The 18977-nt window shown below is 41.6% G+C and overlaps 1 protein-coding gene and 1 long non-coding RNA gene across 5 annotated transcripts in view; one reads left to right on the top strand and one right to left on the bottom strand.

The window, feature by feature from the left end:
* The window catches only part of LOC309368109, a 140980-nt gene that overhangs the window by 49828 nt on the left and 72175 nt on the right, over positions 1-18977 (bottom strand). The gene's annotated exons all lie outside the window — the stretch shown is intronic.
* The window catches only part of ROBO1 (roundabout guidance receptor 1), a 559072-nt gene that overhangs the window by 501153 nt on the left and 38942 nt on the right, over positions 1-18977 (top strand). For 2 of the 4 annotated variants that reach the window (XM_081907819.1, XM_081907821.1), the window contains 8 exons: positions 25-193; positions 297-463; positions 1879-2000; positions 3309-3540; positions 5329-5450; positions 8724-8895; positions 13765-13962; positions 18647-18673. In XM_081907819.1, the coding sequence (XP_081763945.1) occupies positions 25-193; positions 297-463; positions 1879-2000; positions 3309-3540; positions 5329-5450; positions 8724-8895; positions 13765-13962; positions 18647-18673 (1209 nt within the window). The remainder of the gene's footprint in view (positions 1-24; positions 194-296; positions 464-1878; positions 2001-3308; positions 3541-5328; positions 5451-8723; positions 8896-13764; positions 13963-18646; positions 18674-18977) is intronic. The other 2 variants (XM_081907820.1, XM_081907822.1) reach the window with 1 other exon arrangement.

The following is an 18977-nucleotide window of genomic DNA, read 5'->3' as shown; positions in this document are numbered from 1 at the left end:
TGAACTTTTATCACTGTTCACTAGAATTTGGAGTTCCAGTGCAGCCACCAAGACCCACTGACCCTAACTTGATTCCCAGTGCACCATCAAAACCTGAAGTTACAGACGTCAGCAAAAATACAGTAACACTATCATGGAAGCCTAATTTGAATTCAGGTGCAACTCCAACCTCTTATATAATAGAGGCGTTCAGGTATTATGTCTTTATGTGATCTGGTTGTGCTTATGTTTTATTTTCTTAAACCACAGGCACGTACTAACCTGTTTGTGTGTGTGTGTGTGTGCTTTATCCCTAGCCATGCAGCTGGCAGCAGCTGGCAAACTGTAGCAGAAAATGTGAAAACAGAAACATTTGCAGTTAAAGCTCTGAAACCAAATGCAATTTATCTCTTCCTTGTGCGGGCAGCCAATGCATATGGAATTAGTGATCCCAGCCAAATATCTGACCCAGTGAAAACACAAGGTAAAACATGTATTTAAGACTGAACTAAAGACAACCATTTGTTTAGATATGCTTCACTGAAAGGAAACAGAAAAGAAACACCCATTTTAGGAAATACAGTTAATACAGTATCTGCTCTTGTTCTGTATGCAACAATAGATAACAAGGCTGTCAACCAAAAAGGGGCTTAATGCTGAGGAAACATCTATAGCAGATCCTACTGAGAAACAAACCACTTTTTAATCTAAACAGTTTATTTCTGGGCAGTAGCCGCTGTAGCTTCACATCAAATCAAAATCTGGATAAGTATACAGTTGTCTCCGAGAAAATGTGCCAGCAGAGTTACTAGTTTTCAAAAATCATCTGTTTCTTACAATTAAAAGTTAGGTGCTATGCTAACTAAACATAAGTTGTCATGAAATCAAGTCATTCACTTGCCTTCCAGCATAACGGGGTGGGGAAAACAACCCGCAATGCCAAAATACATTTGTGTGGCAATCAGTACCATTTTATGAGAGATAAAATATAAGCAGATGCTTTTAAACTGAGTCAGATCATTAATCCATCTACCCTATAATTCTTTATTTTTATGGGCACTGGCTATCTAAGGACTAAGGGCAGAAGTCATGGGTTATTTCAGAACAGACACAGTGTTAAGGTTATACATTGAGATGAGCTACATTTTTGTCTGCCAAAGATGTTTTTGGGGGTGTACCAAGAAATATCAATATTACTTTTAATTCAGAAGATTATTCCAAACTTTGCGATCCACTAATTGAACTATATTTGACCCACTTGAAATGCTTCTCTTTGTATATAACAACAATATTTTTATCCACTTGGATCCAACAGGACCCTGAAAAAGTGGAAAAGAACTTCCACACATGCAAGGTGCACCCCAATTTTCATGAATTCCCCTTTCCACTGCAGACGCTCAAACCACATCCATTGCTGCTCCAATTATAATGGCTTGGAAATATGGAAAATGTAGGAGTACTGAGCATTACTGGAGAGTAATGTTGCAGGCACAGAAGCTTGTCTTTTTGCCTGCCAGATAGTTGGAGCTCCAACTGCCTAGCAGGTTCAGAGGCAAAGAAAGACAGCATGCCCTGAGCTGGAGGAAGATGACAGATAGAGGCACTTCAGTTCCTCCTTGGCTCTGTGTTTATTTCAAAGCTGCAGCGGAAGATCAGATGCAAGACCCTAAACCTTGGGAGAGGGGAGTATCTTGGCAATCACAAACTTGATTGGCCACCAAAGCCATCCAAAATAATTCCCAACCCAATTTATTGACCCTTGATTTATTTCTTGATTGTGTCCCCATTCTATCTTGGATGCAAGGCAAAATATACACTTAGTGGTACAATCAAACCTGTTTTTCAAGTCTCTGTCATATATCTTTTAAGGTTAACAATAGTTTGTTGAAATTGTTACAGATGTTCCACCTACAAGTCAGGGTGTGGATCACAAACAAGTACAGCGGGAGCTGGGTGATGTTGTTCTACATCTCCATAATCCTACAATCCTTTCTTCTTCCTCAATTGAAGTTCATTGGACAGTAAGTAAAGCAAAAGTGCTAGTAGCCTAAAAAAAAGAATTTTCCCAACAGCATACAAAATACAACAACATACTCATGATAAACTCTGAACAGATGTTGATAAGCTGCCTTGGAGGCATTAGTAGCATTAATTACTATTCATTAATAAGCAGGCTATAGACACGTGCGGGGACACAGGTGGCGCTGTGGGTTAAAGCCTCAGCGCCTAGGACTTGCTGATCGAAAGGTCGGCGGTTCGAATCCCTGCTGCGGGGTGCGCTCCCGCTGCTCGGTCCCAGCGCCTGCCAACCTAGCAGTTCGAAAGCACCTCCGGGTGCAAGTAGATAAATAGGGACCGCTTACCAGCGGGAAGGTAAACGGCGTTTCCGTGTGCAGCTCTGGCTCGCCAGAGCAGCAATGTCACACTGGCCATGTGACCCGGAAGTGTCTCCGGACAGCGCTGGCCCCTGGCCTCTTAAGTGAGATGGGCGCACAACCCCAGAGTCTGTCAAGACTGGCCCGTACGGGCAGGGGTACCTTTACCTTTACCTTTATAGACACGTGCACACATACACTTGTTGGGTTGCATTCTGATGTCATGTTCAAAGAAGGATCATTTGCAGTTTGCTACATTTTTCAGTTCACATATTTTCTTCTTCTTAAAGAAACTTTAATGATTCTTTTAATAATAGAATCGTAGAGTTGGAAGGGACCAAAGGGTCATCAAGTCCAACCCCCTGCAATGCAGGAATGCAGGATTCTTCTTCTTAGAATTTGTAAGTGGACCAGAACAGGGCAGCCTTAAACAAAAAACCCAGGAATGTGTTTTTTTTTTTTTTTAAGTGTGTGGTGAGGGGAGCATACAATAAGATTGAAAATAAAAGCTTTGGGAATAAATAAAAAAATACAATGCATGTCTGTTTAACTTAGATCTCTTATGTTTAATCCAAACTCTCTGCCCATGTCTCAGGGTGCTTTAAATTTCTATTGTCCAATGTGCAACAAGAAAAAGTTTTTGAAATGAAAGGGATTTTCAACAACAGTTTGCAATATGTCACGAGGGCCTACTGTTCAGAGAAAAATAAATAAAATCCCACTGGGCAAGTGCTATCACTCCAGTGTTTTTAAAGTAGCCTATTAGACCACAGTCAAACAGAGCTGTGTTGCCATTTGAGGTTAGTAGTATTAAACTACCTAGAAACAGGGAAAATGCAAAAACGAGCAAGCTCCATGGTTTTCTGTGACTGCTAACATGTATTAGCACCTAAAACTGTTTACACTTGATGCTTACTAATGTATTAATATGGCTGTTCTATCTCCACGTTTAAGGTTGACCAACAATCCCAATATATTCAGGGATATAAAATTTTGTACAGGCCAACAGCTGGTTCTCAAGGAGAATCTGAGTGGTTGATTTTTGAAGTAAGGACACCAACAAAAAACAGTGCTGTAATTCCTGAGCTCAAAAAAGGAGTGAACTATGAAATCAAAGCTCGACCTTTTTTTAACGAGTTTCAAGGAGCTGATAGTGAAGTGAAATTTGCCAAAACTCTGGAAGAAGGCAAGTAGCAGCATGGCTGCCTTCATATTATCTTTTTGAATTACTTTTTTGCCTGTTTCCCCCTGATGTATTTATGGCTTGATGTTCTTTGAAGTGCATTTTTTTTATTGGAACTCAGCCCTCTGCCACGAAAGAGAACTGTCAATGCATAGGGCTGATCATTATGTGATTTGTTTGTTGACACAGAAGTAAATATTCAAAAGCATGTGAATGGGAAATCCCCTCAAAGACATAATAGGAACTGTGATGTTCCCCTCCGTCTCTTTCTGTTGAGTTCATGGTCTGGTCACAAATGACTTTGTGTCAAATTCAGACACTTGAAAATCACTGTCTAGAGTAGATGGCAGACAGTGCTGTAACCATGAAAGAGCTGCGGTTTACATATTAGGGGACTTCCTAGCTTCACTAGTTATGCTAAGAGATTTGAAGATCATGAATGAAGACAATAAGCATGAGTTAAATTAGCAACACTTAGCCTCCTTCCTATTGGTATGTGTTATATATAAATATGCTCAACAAACCCCCTCTCCCCACCCCAACAAATGTGATTACACCTCTGTGGATGCCAAACATAATGCCTGATATAGGCAGAGCTAGAGTATGTGGAATTCTAAGTGCTGAGTGGAAAGTGGTTGATTGTGATGGGTCTTCTGAGCCCATGGATCTGGAAAACAAAACTTTTGATGTGTGGAATGGGAGTGTGGAAGACACAATGCCCTTCTCCCCCTTCAGTTTTTGATGTAGTATTTCTCTGCAAGGTACATTCTTCTGCACTTGAACCGTTTTCTAGTAATTCCAGGGGCCAACAGAACAATTTCCTTATTGATCATGGAATATTCATTCTATATGAGCCCAAAGTCATTTTGTGGTTCTTCTGTTCTTTCCTTTTGTAGGTCTGTCCTTAGACCAAGAAAAAGAATGGGCACCCACAGCTAAATTGCCTGCCTGTTTTGTTTTGCTTTGTTTTGGGGTCAGTTCAAATATTTAATTGGAGAGCTTATCTTGTATCCAAACACAAACCACCAACATATGAAGGATGAACAGTGTGGATTTTCTTGTACAGCTCATCATGTGCACACTGGCAATTTGTGATCATTAGTAGCTGGTTCATCACATTAAACGTCTGTGACCACTGTTTGTGCACTTGGTTTGTTTTCTTTTCTTATACAAACTCCAAAGCATGAACAAAGCTATAGACATTTTAAATAGGTCTCAGATGTTGTCCGGAGTTGTTTTATTATTATTACTGTAGTAGATTTGTATACTCTTTCTTTGATTTACAGAAACTCAGTTAATATTTGAGGTATTTGGATCATCATGTGTTCACTTTATCACACCAACCTTTGGGAAATAGTTTGTTTTAAATTACCCCCCTCAGAAAAGATTGTCAAGGCATCTTGTTGAAGAAACTTTTCAAAACTAGTATTATATCTTCAAAAGCCCACTTGACCAGATTCTCTGATACCACGGTACAAATATTCTTCATGAATCTTCTTCAGTCACTTATTGTAATTACCGTACTTTTCCATATATAAAACTAGGATTTTTTTACTTTAAAATAAGGTTAAAAATCTGGGGGCGTCTTATACATGGACAGTTTATATGCCTATTTTCTAAATTTGGGGTCCCCAAAAGAAGGGGGCGTCTTATACAGAGAAAAATACATCTGCGTGTTGCCAAATCAGTTTTGTCTGCGTCCTTAGCTGTAACCTATTAAAAGCACTGCTCAGTGACAATGAAACGGAAAAAACAGCTTTAATCACAACCATCCTTTCTTCCCACAAACAGCTCCAAGTGCTCCTCCACAAAGTGTTTCAGTAACTAAGAACGATGGAAATGGCACTGCGATTGTAATAACATGGCAACCTCCCCCAGAGGAGACACAGAATGGGATGGTTCAGGAATACAAGGTAATATCTAGTTCTAACCTGGCAAATTATTGGCAAGCTATTGACAGAGAACTTGTTTGTGGTTTCTTGGCTCCATCTGGTGGTAAAAATCAAACCATAATAAAAGGATATGCCCGTATCTTTTAAGTCTGTTCGTTTAAAATTTTCATATATGCATTTGTGTTGTACAAGTAAATAAACATATTGATGTGTAATCAGAAACCTATAAAGTATGCTAATTCACTCTCAAACTGCTCACCACCTTTTACTTTATAAGAGAATTGCAGGCGTAAATTAAAAGAGGTTACTGTCTGTGTACAAGCATATTATGACACCAGTAAGTTATCATAAGAAATGGACATACATAAGAGGAAGCCAAGTGTAAGATTTTCTCATTTTAGGAATATGGGAAATGTACTAATTTTACTTCTAGTTTTAAAAAATTCTTATTGATAAGAACATGGCTGATGTGAAGATTTTTGGAAGCACTGTTAGGAAAACATAAGAGTAATTTCTATCATGTTACATTCTTTACATTTGCCACTGTGCAATAATATAAAACAATCTATCATATTTCTAATTTGATTTTATCTTACAATGTTTTCAATTGATTTCCACTGCTGCCCTCCATCCCTTCTAGTCAACTTCCTTTCTCCAGGTTAGGTATTCTCTCCTCATACTTCTATCCTGCCCTTTCTCCCAGTAGGAACATGGAGCAGCTAACAATGCTGTACTACGTACACATAAGGACATAATTTTATATATATATAATTTAAAACATTATTACACAACTAGAAATGAAAATGTAATAGAAACATCATTAGTAGAGAAAGCAAAAGTGATAAAGTCAGCAAGAAAAGTTGGTTTCCTTCCAAGCACATGAATAAATAGAAAGGTTTTTTACCTTGTGCTTATTAATACACTATTTGGAGAAATGCCATGGTTGGTTTGTTAGTCTCTGGCTTAGCATTTTGTGTTAACCAGACCAATGCCTGAGACGCTAGCAAAGACATATACAGGCTTCTAGAATGGAGTGTAACAACTTATTCACTTAGTGTTTCACTAGTCAAATGACTTGACTCTAGGGCAGTGACGGCCAAACTTGGCCTCCAGGTGTTTTGGAACTACAATTCCCATCATCCCTGACCACTGGTCCTGTTAGCTAGGGATGATGGGAGTTGTAGTCCCAAAACAGCTGGAGGGCCAGGTTTGGCCATCACTGTTCTAGGGGGTTCGTTTTAAAAATGAACTATCTAGAAATTCCTCCAGAATTCTTTGCCCACAAATCCAGAAGTCTCCACAGCAGAATTTTTTGTTTTCAAGATTTGCCACTAGTACGTTATATGCCAAAAAAGGAAGGACAGCTATTATTCAGCAATGTATAAGGATGTAAGATGAAGGTCTACCAGACTTGCATGTTGAGCGTACTACTTTATGGAAGTGAGTCATGGGTAACTTACACCTGCCAAGAGTGATGTGTCAGTGCCTTCCATAAGCACTACATCAGAAAGCTTTTAGGCATCACATAGCAAGTCTCAAACAAAGATATGCTCTCCCAAGCCCACATTCCCAGCAAGTTTGCACTTCTGTCTCAGCAACCTCTGTGCTAGTTTGGTCACGTACAAAGGATGGAAGATGGCAAGACCCTCAATGATGTGCTCTACAGGGAACTGGCTTTAGGCACTAGGCTTGTTGGCAGATCAGCTCTGTATTACAAAGATGTCAGCAAATGTGACATGAAGGCTGGCAACATCAACCCCTTGCAGACGATAGCAGCACCTGGAGACAGACAGGTTGTGTATCTACAGCAGTGACCAGAGAAGGAATGACGGCTGGGAGCAGTGCAGAGGGATGAAACACCATGGCGCACCTATAGCTGCAAAACCGGACGCCTTCATCTGCCCCAACTGCAGTAAACCATGTCTCTCCCAGATCATTCTCTACAGCCACAGCAGGCGTTGTAACCCTCCAACAGTTTGACTTTACCACTGAAGGCACACTCTTCCATTGTCTCTCGAGACAGGCAGATGTGAACAACAACTTAAGGACAAAGCAATCTCAGACGAGAATTCAAAGTCTGAGATCATCCTTGATTATAATAAAACTAAAGATTTTTTGAGCACCTGTGACCAGATGGTTTCTACATACCTGATCAAACAGTGGCCACTTATGGGTGGTGGTTGTTCTCCCCCCAGGTATAATTGCCTGCTTTTTTTAGAAGCTGAACATAGCCAGCTTTCCAAGGATGTCAAGAGCCACAGCCTCAGGTCTGTTAAAGCCTAAAGCCCACCACAGCAGACACCAAGAAAAGGAACAGCTTTCATATTAACATAAGAAGAGCCTTGCTGGATCAGGCCAAAGACTCATATAGCACAGGATCCTGTTTTCACAGTGGCCAATCAGACACCTATGGGAAGCCCGCAAGCAGGACCTGAGTGGAACAGCACATTCCCTACTAGTGATTCTCAGCAACTGGTATTAGTAGCCGTTGTCAGAGGGGCATTGCTCGCCTGTCTTCTGAACATCCATGTGTTCTTTTGAATGCCGAGTGCCCTGAGAAAGGTGAGGCGCAGGGAGTTCAGCGCAATGCAGGAGCACTGCCACCATGCCTGACTGTGCTGAGCTCTTCGTCCATCTTCGTCCCTCTCCCCTGAGGAACCAGGAGTGACACTCAGTGTTCAGAATGCAGGTGAGCTATGCTGTCCTGCCTGTGCCATGTGCCACAGAGAGGCATACTTCCTCCAACAACAATATAGTTATCATGTCTAAGAGCCTGTGGAAACATTACCCTCCATGAATTTGTCTAATCCTTGAAGGGTGTGAGTTTAAGGAAATAAATTAATGTGGTATATCCTTATAAAGAATGTTGTTCATTCCTGTTTGAGTCTGTTTAGAGTGTTACAGATGAAACTGTATTCTCTGCATACTAGGCAAGGAGTAGAATAACAGTTTACTAATGCAATGGACCTTGGGGGAAGCCATGTATTATTTCCCACAGTTGCAGACTATTGAATTTTGCTGCATTAATACTTACCATATGGACAGTTTTGAAATTTCAAAAATAGAACAAAAAGTGTTGTATATTATCAGGTAACCTTATTCAGATAGTTATTCAGATGGCTTGTTTTTAATAGTGTTTATATCAGTTTATTAACAGCTTTTACAACAGAGCTAATAACTTAGCTAAATGCAGCTTGCTATGTAAATCAGTAAATGCCATATGGCACATTTTATATCATTATTTATTTATTTCAAAGCCTATGTGCACATGAGAGTTGCTTTTTTTCTTTGCAGGTCTGGTGCCTTGGCAATGAAAGTCGATACCACATAAATAAGACAGTGGATGGTTCCACATTTTCTGTAGTAATCCCGTCTTTAGTGCCTGGTATTCGATACAGTGTGGAAGTAGCAGCAAGTACTGGAGCTGGAGCTGGAGTAAAAAGCGAGCCACAATTTATTCAGTTAGGTAAGTGATTTGTAATAACTTCCTGCTTTGTTTTACATTCAGTGTTTGATGCGGGGCAGGGGAAATCCAGATGTTCTGCATTGTTTTAATCAGATGAGGCAAGAAACACTGAGTGACTTGAATTTGCTTCTGCCAATAAAACTCTTTTCATTTTGGAAGAGTTGCAGAAACTCTTCTTCCCATCCCAGCCCATTATTAGGCCAAATTTAAAGGCTACTTATAACCTTTAAAGCTCTGAATGGCTTGGGACCAGGCTAGCTTCTCCCATTTGTATCTACCGTATTTTTCGCACGATTGGACGCACCGGACCATAGGACGCACCTAGTTTTCAGGGGGGGAAATCAAGGAAAAAATATGATTCCCCCCCCCAGCTCTGGGAGCAGTGGACAGGTTGCACGCAGCCTGTGCGCTACTCCAAGACCTTCTCCCTGCTTTTGCGGGAGGTGGCGGAATTCCCCCACCTCCCGCAAAAGCCCACAGGAGCCCCGCTTGACTCCTGCGGGCTTTTCGACCAGGAGGGAGAAGGGACTGAAACGGCCAGTCAGTCCCTTCTCCCTCCTTGGGCAAAAGCCCCAAAGAGCTGCGCGCTCTTTAAAGGCTGCGCGGCTCTTGCAGGCTTTTCTGCGAGGTGGGGGAATTCCCCCACCTCCTGGAAAAGCCAGCAAAGCCATGCAGCCCCTTTAAAGAGCGCACGGCTTTTGCCTGCTTTTGCGGGAGGTGGGGGAATTCCCCCATCTCCCGCAAAAGCCCGCAGGAGGGAGAAGGGACTGACTCGGCCAGTCAGTCCCTTCTCCGTCCTTGGGGAAAAGCCCCCAAGAGCCGCGCGCTCTTTAAAGGGTGTGCGGCTCCTGCGGGCTTTTCTAGGAGGTGGGGGAATTCCCCCACCTCCTAGAAAAGCCTGCAGAAGCCACGGAGCCTCTTTAAAGAGCGCACGGCTTTTGCCTGCTTTTGCGGGAGGTGGGGGAATTCCCCCACCTCCCGCAAAAGCCTGCAGGAGGGAGAAGGGACTGACTCGGCCAGTCAGTCCCTTCTCCGTCCTTGGGGAAAAGCCCCCAAGAGCCGCGCACTCTTTAAAGGCTGCGCGGCTCTTGCAGGCTTTTCTGCGAGGTGGGGGAATTCCCCCACCTCCTGGAAAAGCCAGCAAAGCCGTGCAGCCCCTTTAAAGAGCGCACGGCTTTTGCCTGCTTTTGCGGGAGGTGGGGGAATTCCCCCATCTCCTGCAAAAGCCCGCAGGAGGGAGAAGGGACTGACTCAGCCAGTCAGTCCCTTCTCCCTCCTTGGGGAAAAGCCCCCAAGAGCCGCGCGCTCTTTAAAGGGTGCGCGGCTCCTGCGGGCTTTTCTAGGAGGTGGAATTCCCCCACCTCCTAGAAAAGCCTGCAGAAGCCACGGAGCCTCTTTAAAGAGCACACGGCTTTTGCCTGCTTTTGCGGGAGGTGGGGGAATTCCCGCATCTCCCGCAAAAGCCCGCAGGAGGGTTGGAGAGTAGCGGGAAGGCGTTGCGCGCCTTCCTGCTGCCCCCCATCCTCTGGGGCTGGCGATGGGGGAAGCGCTGCTTTCCCCCCCGCCAGCCTCAAAGCCGGGTTGGAGAGCAGCGGGAAGGCGTTGCGCGCCTTCCTGCTGCCCCCCATCCTCTGGGGCTGGCGATGGGGGAAGCGCTGCTTTCCCCCCCGCCAGCCTCAAAGCCGGGTTGGAGAGCAGCGGGAAGGCGTTGCGCGCCTTCCTGCTGCCCCCCCATCCTCTGGGGCTGGCGATGGGGGAAGCGCTGCTTTCCCCCCCGCCAGCCTCAAAGCCGGGTTGGAGAGCAGCGGGAAGGCGTTGCGCGCCTTCCTGCTGCCCCCCATCCTCTGGGGCTGGCGATGGGAGAAGCGCTGCTTTCCCCCCCGCCAGCCTCAAAGCCGGGTTGGAGAGCAGCGGGAAGGCGTTGCGCGCCTTCCTGCTGCCCCCCATCCTCTGGGGCTGGCGATGGGGGAAGCGCTGCTTTCCCCCCCGCCAGCCTCAAAGCCGGGTTGGAGAGTAGCGGGAAGGCGTCGCGCGCCTTCCTGCTGCCCCCCATCCTCTGGGGCTGGCGATGGGGGAAGCGCTGCTTTCCCCCCAGCCAGCCTCAAAGCCGGGTTGGAGAGTAGCGGGAAGGCGTCGCGCGCCTTCCTGCTGCCCCCCATCCTCTGGGGCTGGCGATGGGGGAAGCGCTGCTTTCCCCACCGCCAGCCTCAAAGAGCAGACTCTCCTGGCTTCAGCGGAAGCAACGCGAAGCCTCTGTAGCGCAGGCTTCGGAGGCTTTGCCTTGCTATCGCTGAAGCCAGGGAGCCTGCATTCGCTCCATAGGACGCACACACATTTCCCCTTCATTTTTGGAGGGGAAAAAGTGCGTCCTATAGAGCGAAAAATACGGTAGCTGAACCTTAAGATCCTGTTCATAGGCCCTGCTTTGTGTAAAACCATGAAGAATGAAGTGAGGCAATTAACCACCAGGGAAGAGGGCCTTTTCAGCAATGGCTTCAGTAGTGGAATGATCACTCCAATGAGGCTTGCTATGCACTATTTTTATGATCTTTTCAGGGCACTAGAAAATCCTTTTTTAAACACCCAAGCCTTTTAAGCCTATTTGTCTAGGCTTTTGTTTTTTATATCTACTTTCAATTTTGAGGATGAGACAAGTCCTGTTTTGTTGCTTTGATGCTGTATCTTTATCTTTAATGGTTTTGCTATTTGTTTTCCATTTGTTTGTTTGTTTTACTTGTTTATTGTAAGTCACCCATAGAAACTGGTGTTACGGGGGAAACAGCCTGATAGAAGGGTAACAACTTCCCCACTTCAGCACAAGTAAAAAAGATATTAGAAGGCTGATCACACAACTCCCAGTGTCTTGTTTAATTCAATTCAGATTGTCAGGGACTTTCTCCCTCTGGAGAGGCATGAGACCTATTAAAATTGAGGCAGAGTTGTGTTCCAGACAGTTCTGGGGTCTCTTCTGGCTGATGGATCTGGTGATGCTTGAAACCCTGACTGATCTGTGGCGCACAAGTGCTCACTTCCAGTTTGTTGAGCCCAGGTCTATTGCGGAGCTGAAAGCAATGAAGCAGGTTAGAAGATGGCTGGAACACAAGTGGAAGAAGATTCCAGATTAACACAATGGGACACAAGTGTGTGCTCATTGTTGAGTCTTTGCTGTGGTGGTGAAGGCATTGAAAAATACTTATCTTTCTGTCTTTATTTATAGAGTAGTACATACCCTTTCACTTAAAAAATACACAACTTGCTTGTAAATTGTTTGGTGACTTTTCTTAATGGGAAGTGATATAAATTTAATAAACCTAACCTAAACCTCACTTAAAATCATATTCAGGTGGGCTGCTGCTATTTGTTAAAAAAAATGTAAGCACCCACCCCCCAAATCCCACAAAAACATTTTAAATGAAATGTGTTGCACATTGATCTAATTACAATTTTGTTTGGCACTTATATTTCAAATGACACACAGTTGCTTTTTAAAAACCTGGAAGAACTGCTCCAAGTGACTTCAGTATTGTCACAAACACCAACCTATGCATACTGCGAAAATTGTCTTTTAGCAGCAAACTGGAAGGATTGGTTTCCCCTGAGGCTAATCTTGGGGAGGCGATTGTGCTTCTGCCAAAAATGCTGTGAGTACCCTTCCGTAGCTGGGTCATCACTAAATTATGTACATTTGGGTGCACCTATAGAGAATAGTAGATGATGCATTAAATAACTGATTGCCAATTGATTTCCTGTGGCTCTTTCAGTTTTGTGCACCAGACAGGTCTTGAGGCACCTCATTTTGCCAATAAATTAATGTTTCTCATAAACATATTAACCTGTGTGAATACACATCATGCATTTATGAGAAGCTTCACTCAAATAATTATAAATGTTAAGTGTATTATTCATGCCTTAGACATCCCAAGAGAATGAATACAAGCAACTCTCCTTGAACTTTTATTGCTCTAACAGCTCCCATTATGAGGTGTGATTTGTGAACTAATTAGCATGCCTTTCATGATGATCTGCTAATAACTGAAAGTATCTGTACTCCCTGATGTTCTTTTGTGCTTAAAGTCACAACCCCTGCACTGGACTGACTGTACAGAGACCCACTGGTGATGTTGCAGGGGGCTTTTTTGCCCCTTGTTCCCTGGGTGACTGTTAGAGTTCAATTGTGATCTTTTATACAGTTTCCACATTAAGTTATTGTGAACATAACAAATGTTGAATACTCTATATTGATTGTGTTACAGTCCTGAAAAAATTCCAAGCAGAGTTATTCCAAGCACATTTACAGAGAGTATATATCTGTTTTTAGCTTGGGTATGTTGCATACATGTATATTTGTATAGCTGTTATCCTACAATAAGCAAGCTAAAGATTGTCGGTGGGTTTTTAATGTTGTACACTTTATAATTCAGAAGTGTTGTTCTGAGACCTCCGGGTATAGGGCGGTATATAAATTCAATGAATAAAATAGTAAGTGCTCTCCCCACCAAGAGTTGGATTCTGAGATATAGTTGCTAAACTGAACATAAAAACCCTGAGATACAGGAAGATTGCATACATATCAGGTTCTTCATAAGGTTCAGTGAATATCTATTTGCTGAAGATTATAAATTGTGGAATATTCAATGTACTATGAAGTTTATGTGTCAAGCCAAACAGGCATGGCTTTTTTATTAGTGTGTCCACAGGGAACTATGCACACTCCCAGAAATGAATCCTGGAGAACCAATTGAATACATGGCAGAATTATTTTCTAGACTTCATCTGATGGGGGAAAAGCTCAACCATCATGTAGCGTTCAAATCCTATGACATCAGTGCCTCATATCTGTACTTTCAACTTTTGGGTATGTTTCTTCAGATTCTCATGGAAACCCTGTGTCGCCAGAAGACCAAGTCAGTTTAGCCCAACAGATTTCAGATGTTGTAAAACAGCCAGCATTCATTGCTGGAATTGGTGCTGCCTGTTGGATTATCCTTATGGTTTTCAGCATTTGGTTATACCGTCATCGAAAGAAGCGCAATGGACTCGCTAGTACTTATGCTGGTATCAGAAAAGGTATTTTTTGTACCCTTTTATAATCTGAAGTATTTGTTATTTAATTGAATTTATAACGTGATAGCAAGCATTGGCCTTACTCAGAAGAGACCCATATCTTTCATTGGGTCTATTTTGAGTATGATTTAGTTGGATATCACACATAGTCTCTGTCAGACACAGACTGGTTAACAATAAATGAAAAACCAAGTTAGTAACTATTCTGGGACATTTAATACAGCTTTTAAAACTGTACATTTTTAAAACTTCTTGAAAAATGCTTTCATGTATTAGGTGGTTGTGGGATTTTTATTACTACATAACAGTTATGAAGAATGTACCCTGCCTATCCTAATTTCAGCACACAATGTAATTTATAGAAGGTTCTTTTAGATAATTGGACAGGCTGTGATGGCATGGATGAGAGAAGACATCTTATAGGTATCTTTAAATCTAGAGTTAATAAATGTATAGGTCAATCTTTATAGCAACTTTATTTCTGCCTGTAAGGCAGTGCTGATCACCTCACGCGTTTCAAAAGATGCTTCTGTTTTAGCTGAAGCTTTTAGAAATCATCAAGTGCTGCATGTTGAAGATATTATTGGCCTCAACATTGTGAAGCAGGAATGACAGTTAAAATTGATGAATTAGGTCAGAGTCTTCTCACTGAATGGAAGTCCTCAAAATATTCCTGGGTGCCACTGCTATGTGAAGAGTCAGATGATGCAATGTATGTACTTAGTTTTCCAAACCTCACTGGACGGTTAAAACCAGGCAAGCTTGGATTCTGTTAATGACAAATGTACTCATTTGTTAAGAATATGGAATCTACCAGCATTACTTGTGTTGTATTAATTTGGTATCTAGAAGTTTGTGCAAAACCAGTCCTCAGCCCAGGGCCACACAGGGCCAACAATATTATCTCTGAGAAGTAATGAAACGGGTGCATTTACCTTAATGATGAGATGGATTTCCATTTGTCGGTACCATAGCTAATGGTGAAAATCAGATCAGCAAGAGCCTATACTTCAGGTCTCCAACCTAGCACCTGTAGGTGGACACCTTGTGTGCCTGTCAGAGTCTTCTGTGTCACCAACAAGAGGACCTGAACCCACTGAAACAAAAATTGGAACTCTGGACAAGGTTTTATTGTTCTTGTTCTCAGAGCAGTTCCTCTTCAGTCACTCTACAATGTTTAGTTCCTCTGCACAATTTCTCTTCTCAACCCTATCTGAAGAAGAGGAGGCAGTAAGCTACAGAAAATGGGCTTGCTAGAGACAGAAAAATAGGAGATGGATGAAAGTACAGGTGGAGAAAAGCATCAAAGAAGCCAGTGTGGTGTAGTGGTTAAGAGCGGTAGTCTTCCAATATGGGAAACCGGGTTCGCGTCTCCGCTCCTCCACATGCAGCTGCTGGGTGACCTTGGGCTAGTTACACTTCTTTGAAGTCTCTCAGCCCCATTCACCTCACAGAGTGTTTGTTGTGGGGGAGGAAGGGAAAGGAGATTGTTAGCCACTTTGAGACTCCTAAAGGGGAGTGAAATGCGGGATATCAAATCCAAACTCCTCTTCTTCTTTTTCTTCTTCAGTGCCACCATGATACAAAAATATGTATCCAATATGTATCCTCATGATTTTTACAAGGGATGCATCCCAGCCATCATCAATGGATTGCACTGTAAAAACCACCTATATAGCACATGCCAGAGATACTATGGCATATGGATTCACTCCACAGATCCATGTTTTGTAACAAGTGCTGCTTCTGCGATTTGGAAACAGATGCAATTTGACGGTGGCTTGGGGGAAATCCTGTCTAAAGATCATGCAAACACAAGAGGAACCATTTTAGAATCTTATTTCTCCACTATTCCCTTTTTCATGCCCCACAGCAGCGATTTTGTGACTGGTACGCACAACCTTTTTTCAGAGTGCTACATGTGCCCAAAGAGCCCAAAATGTTGACAACCCCTGGACTAGAGGTGCAGTCGCAACCAAGGATGCCTGAAGATGCAATGTAACCACTTTGTTAAACAGAGATAGGCAGTAATTACTGGTTTTTTTCATGTAGTTTGGTTTTTAGAGCTGAGGTCAATCAGCCACAGATCGGAAGCTGTTTAACACCTTGCCTTTTTGAATACTTAATATCCTCATCCAACAAATGATCCAGATCCTTCTTATTAATGTTTAACAGGTTTTATTCGCACTGTCTGGTAGCCACTGGACACAACAAAGTAATGACCTTGTTCAGCGGGCTTACGGTCTACAGATCTTTCAGTAGTCAAAGTTCTGAACATGGTCATTAAATGAAGGTAACATTTTTAAACAACTTTAGCAAAAGTAGTGTGGGTTTGAACACTTAGGAAACTCAGTGTCTCTAAGCACGCAGAGTCTTGAAAACAGGAAGATCCAAAGCAAAATAGAAGTAACAACTAGTGGCATCATTGTGGTCCAATAAATAACACATGCAGACAAAATGAAGCTGGGACTGAAATTAACTTCTGTCTGTTAATACACCTCTGGGAAAGTTAAGTGAAAGCCTTTGTGCTGTTTTAACCAGTTTTCTTTTAGCTTTACTAATTGCATGGTGCCATGCCATCTCTTATAAACATTTCTAATAGACTAATACTGTTGGATATAAAAGAAGCTAAATCCACAGCATGGAATGTTAAAAAATCTGATATTTTGTTGTTTTATGCTGTTTTCAGTCTTGTGTGTCTGACAAATGTCTGTAATGACTCCGCAATTTTTTATTAACTTTCAGAATGAATTCATTAGTAAAGGTTCACCAAAACAAGGTTATTAAACACACTTGAAGGGAAACATCATCTTCAAGGAAATGTAAATCATTTAAAAATAATAATCTGTCAATATACAGAGCATGAAGTCAGACATGTCACCATAAAAGCTGAGGATCAGTGAACTTCATTAATTCATTTCCCCCCTTTTTGAGCATCTAACTTGAGGCTTTGACAACTGTTAAAATATTTCTGTATTCACACATACATACATATTGCATTAGCGCCAGTGGGCACAATAAGCATTTTTATCAACTAAGCTTTGATAATTAAGTTTTTGTGTGAGATATGAAGATTTCACTTAGATTGACTTTTGTTTATTTTCTTACAGAACAAAATTATATTGAGTATTTAGTTCACAGAAAAATAATGACAAGAACCTTTCATCTTTTTCTATTTCTTTGTTGTTGCAAATTGATGTAGAGCTGATGTAGTCATTCACAAGCAACGCTGTTTTAAAATGCACTACTTTGTGTGTTTGGTGGAAATCCTTATTACTGTGGCTCTGTATTTCCTTTCTTAATGATACTAAATTCCATTGACTATCTGAAAAGAAGCAGCAGAAAGAGATCACAATAGGATCCCTGTGATAAAAATAGCACTGCTGCAAATGAAGGCCAGTGCTTAAATTGTTTGGATTTTTCTTTCCTTTTTTCTCCAGCACAATATTCCTAGAAATAAAGCGACCTGATAAGAACAGCGACACATATGCAGTGTGTTCTAAATTAGGCTTTTCTATGTCCTTAAAGACTTAAGGACCCTAGATCCTAATATAAAAAAAACCCAGATCTATAGGAAGAAAAAAGGGGAGAAAAAGGCTGTTGATGTGTCTATATCTCAGCCATTCCATCATCCCTTTGTGGTCCGCCTGCTAACCTAAATTTCAAGGCCAAAACACATTTAGAAACGATTGTGAAGCTTTTCTTGCATTTCATTGTTTTGCTCAGAATTAAGGAGCATTTCGTGGCTTCCTTCTTCCCATTAGCAGTACAGAAAATATATTCTATTGTTCAAAGAAGAGAGAAGTGTGTGCTGGGGGGAAGGGGGGACTGAGTAGATGTTGCACTGGAGGTCTGCTGTTTGATTAGAGGCCTTATTGATTAAATTAAGATCTATAGGGGCTGTGAAAATGAAGGTTTTTCCCCTGTGAGAATTATTATATTCTGAAACTTTTTATTTAAACTCATAGGCTCGTGAGTCAGGAAAGATTACTACAGCAGGTAATCTACAGGGCAGATTAACATTATTAGGTTGAAATAACAAAAGCATCTCAAAAACTGAAGAATAAAAAAATCCTAGTTATTGTGTGTTCTATATTCATTACAGTTAGTTTTTTTAAAAGGCTGTGAATATTGAGCAGCTGTTACAATAAAGCACAACACACTTTTAAGGTGCAAGTAATGGAAAATTAGCACATTTTCATAATACTTTGTTACTCCTAGAAATAGCTTACTCTTTGCTTAAATGCTTAAGTGTCCTTATTGATCCACTTTATCAAGCATTTGCATGATGCAGTGAATATAAGAATCTAGCAATATCTTGAAGATACTGGGAAAAAGTAACCATTACTCTTCTTTTTTAATATATATATATATGATTAAATAGTGTAGGGTTTTTGTTTGTACATGGATTTGCAGCAAAACATAAAGCACTAAAAAGGTCATTTAGAGGCTAAGCCACACACTATTTCCCTCAAGAGCACACTATACTAGAATGTTATTCTTCTTCTGTGGAGACAAGTCACCTTTTTAAATAACAAATTTTGTTTTATTCACATATTGGTATCTCTTGGACATATTTACTCTTACTTTTATGTTCTGTTCTTGCCCTGATTTATACTAATGTTGTGTGGTCTCTTTTTCTTTCTTCAGCTTAATAACCAGTTTTTATTGTGTTTTGATTTTTCAGTCCCGTCTTTTACCTTCACACCAACAGGTATATATTTGCACTTTTCCCTTGTCTGATTAGCATGCGCCTGTGTGATACTGTGTCACTGTCTCTTTTTCTTCTTCCCTCATATAACCAGGCACAATACTACACAGCGAGTAGTATGAGTAGTATTCGTTACGTATCGTTATTGTTAGTATAATTTTACCAATTTGGCAGATCTCGCACTGCTGTCCAAAGTTTGAGTTTTATATCCTTTGGAAGACTACATGAGATCCTATCATCTTCTATGCTAATTTATAGCATGGTTAGGTGGTTTTTGCTTTTTTTGCTTTTGCTAATTTTGTATATT

The sequence above is a fragment of the Podarcis melisellensis genome (genome assembly GCF_964234715.1).
Source record: "Podarcis melisellensis genome assembly, chromosome: 4".
In the NCBI taxonomy this organism is placed as follows: domain Eukaryota; kingdom Metazoa; phylum Chordata; class Lepidosauria; order Squamata; family Lacertidae; genus Podarcis; species Podarcis melisellensis.
The sequence above is the reverse complement of the archived record's forward strand: the minus strand, read 5'-3'. Positions and strand labels throughout refer to the sequence as shown.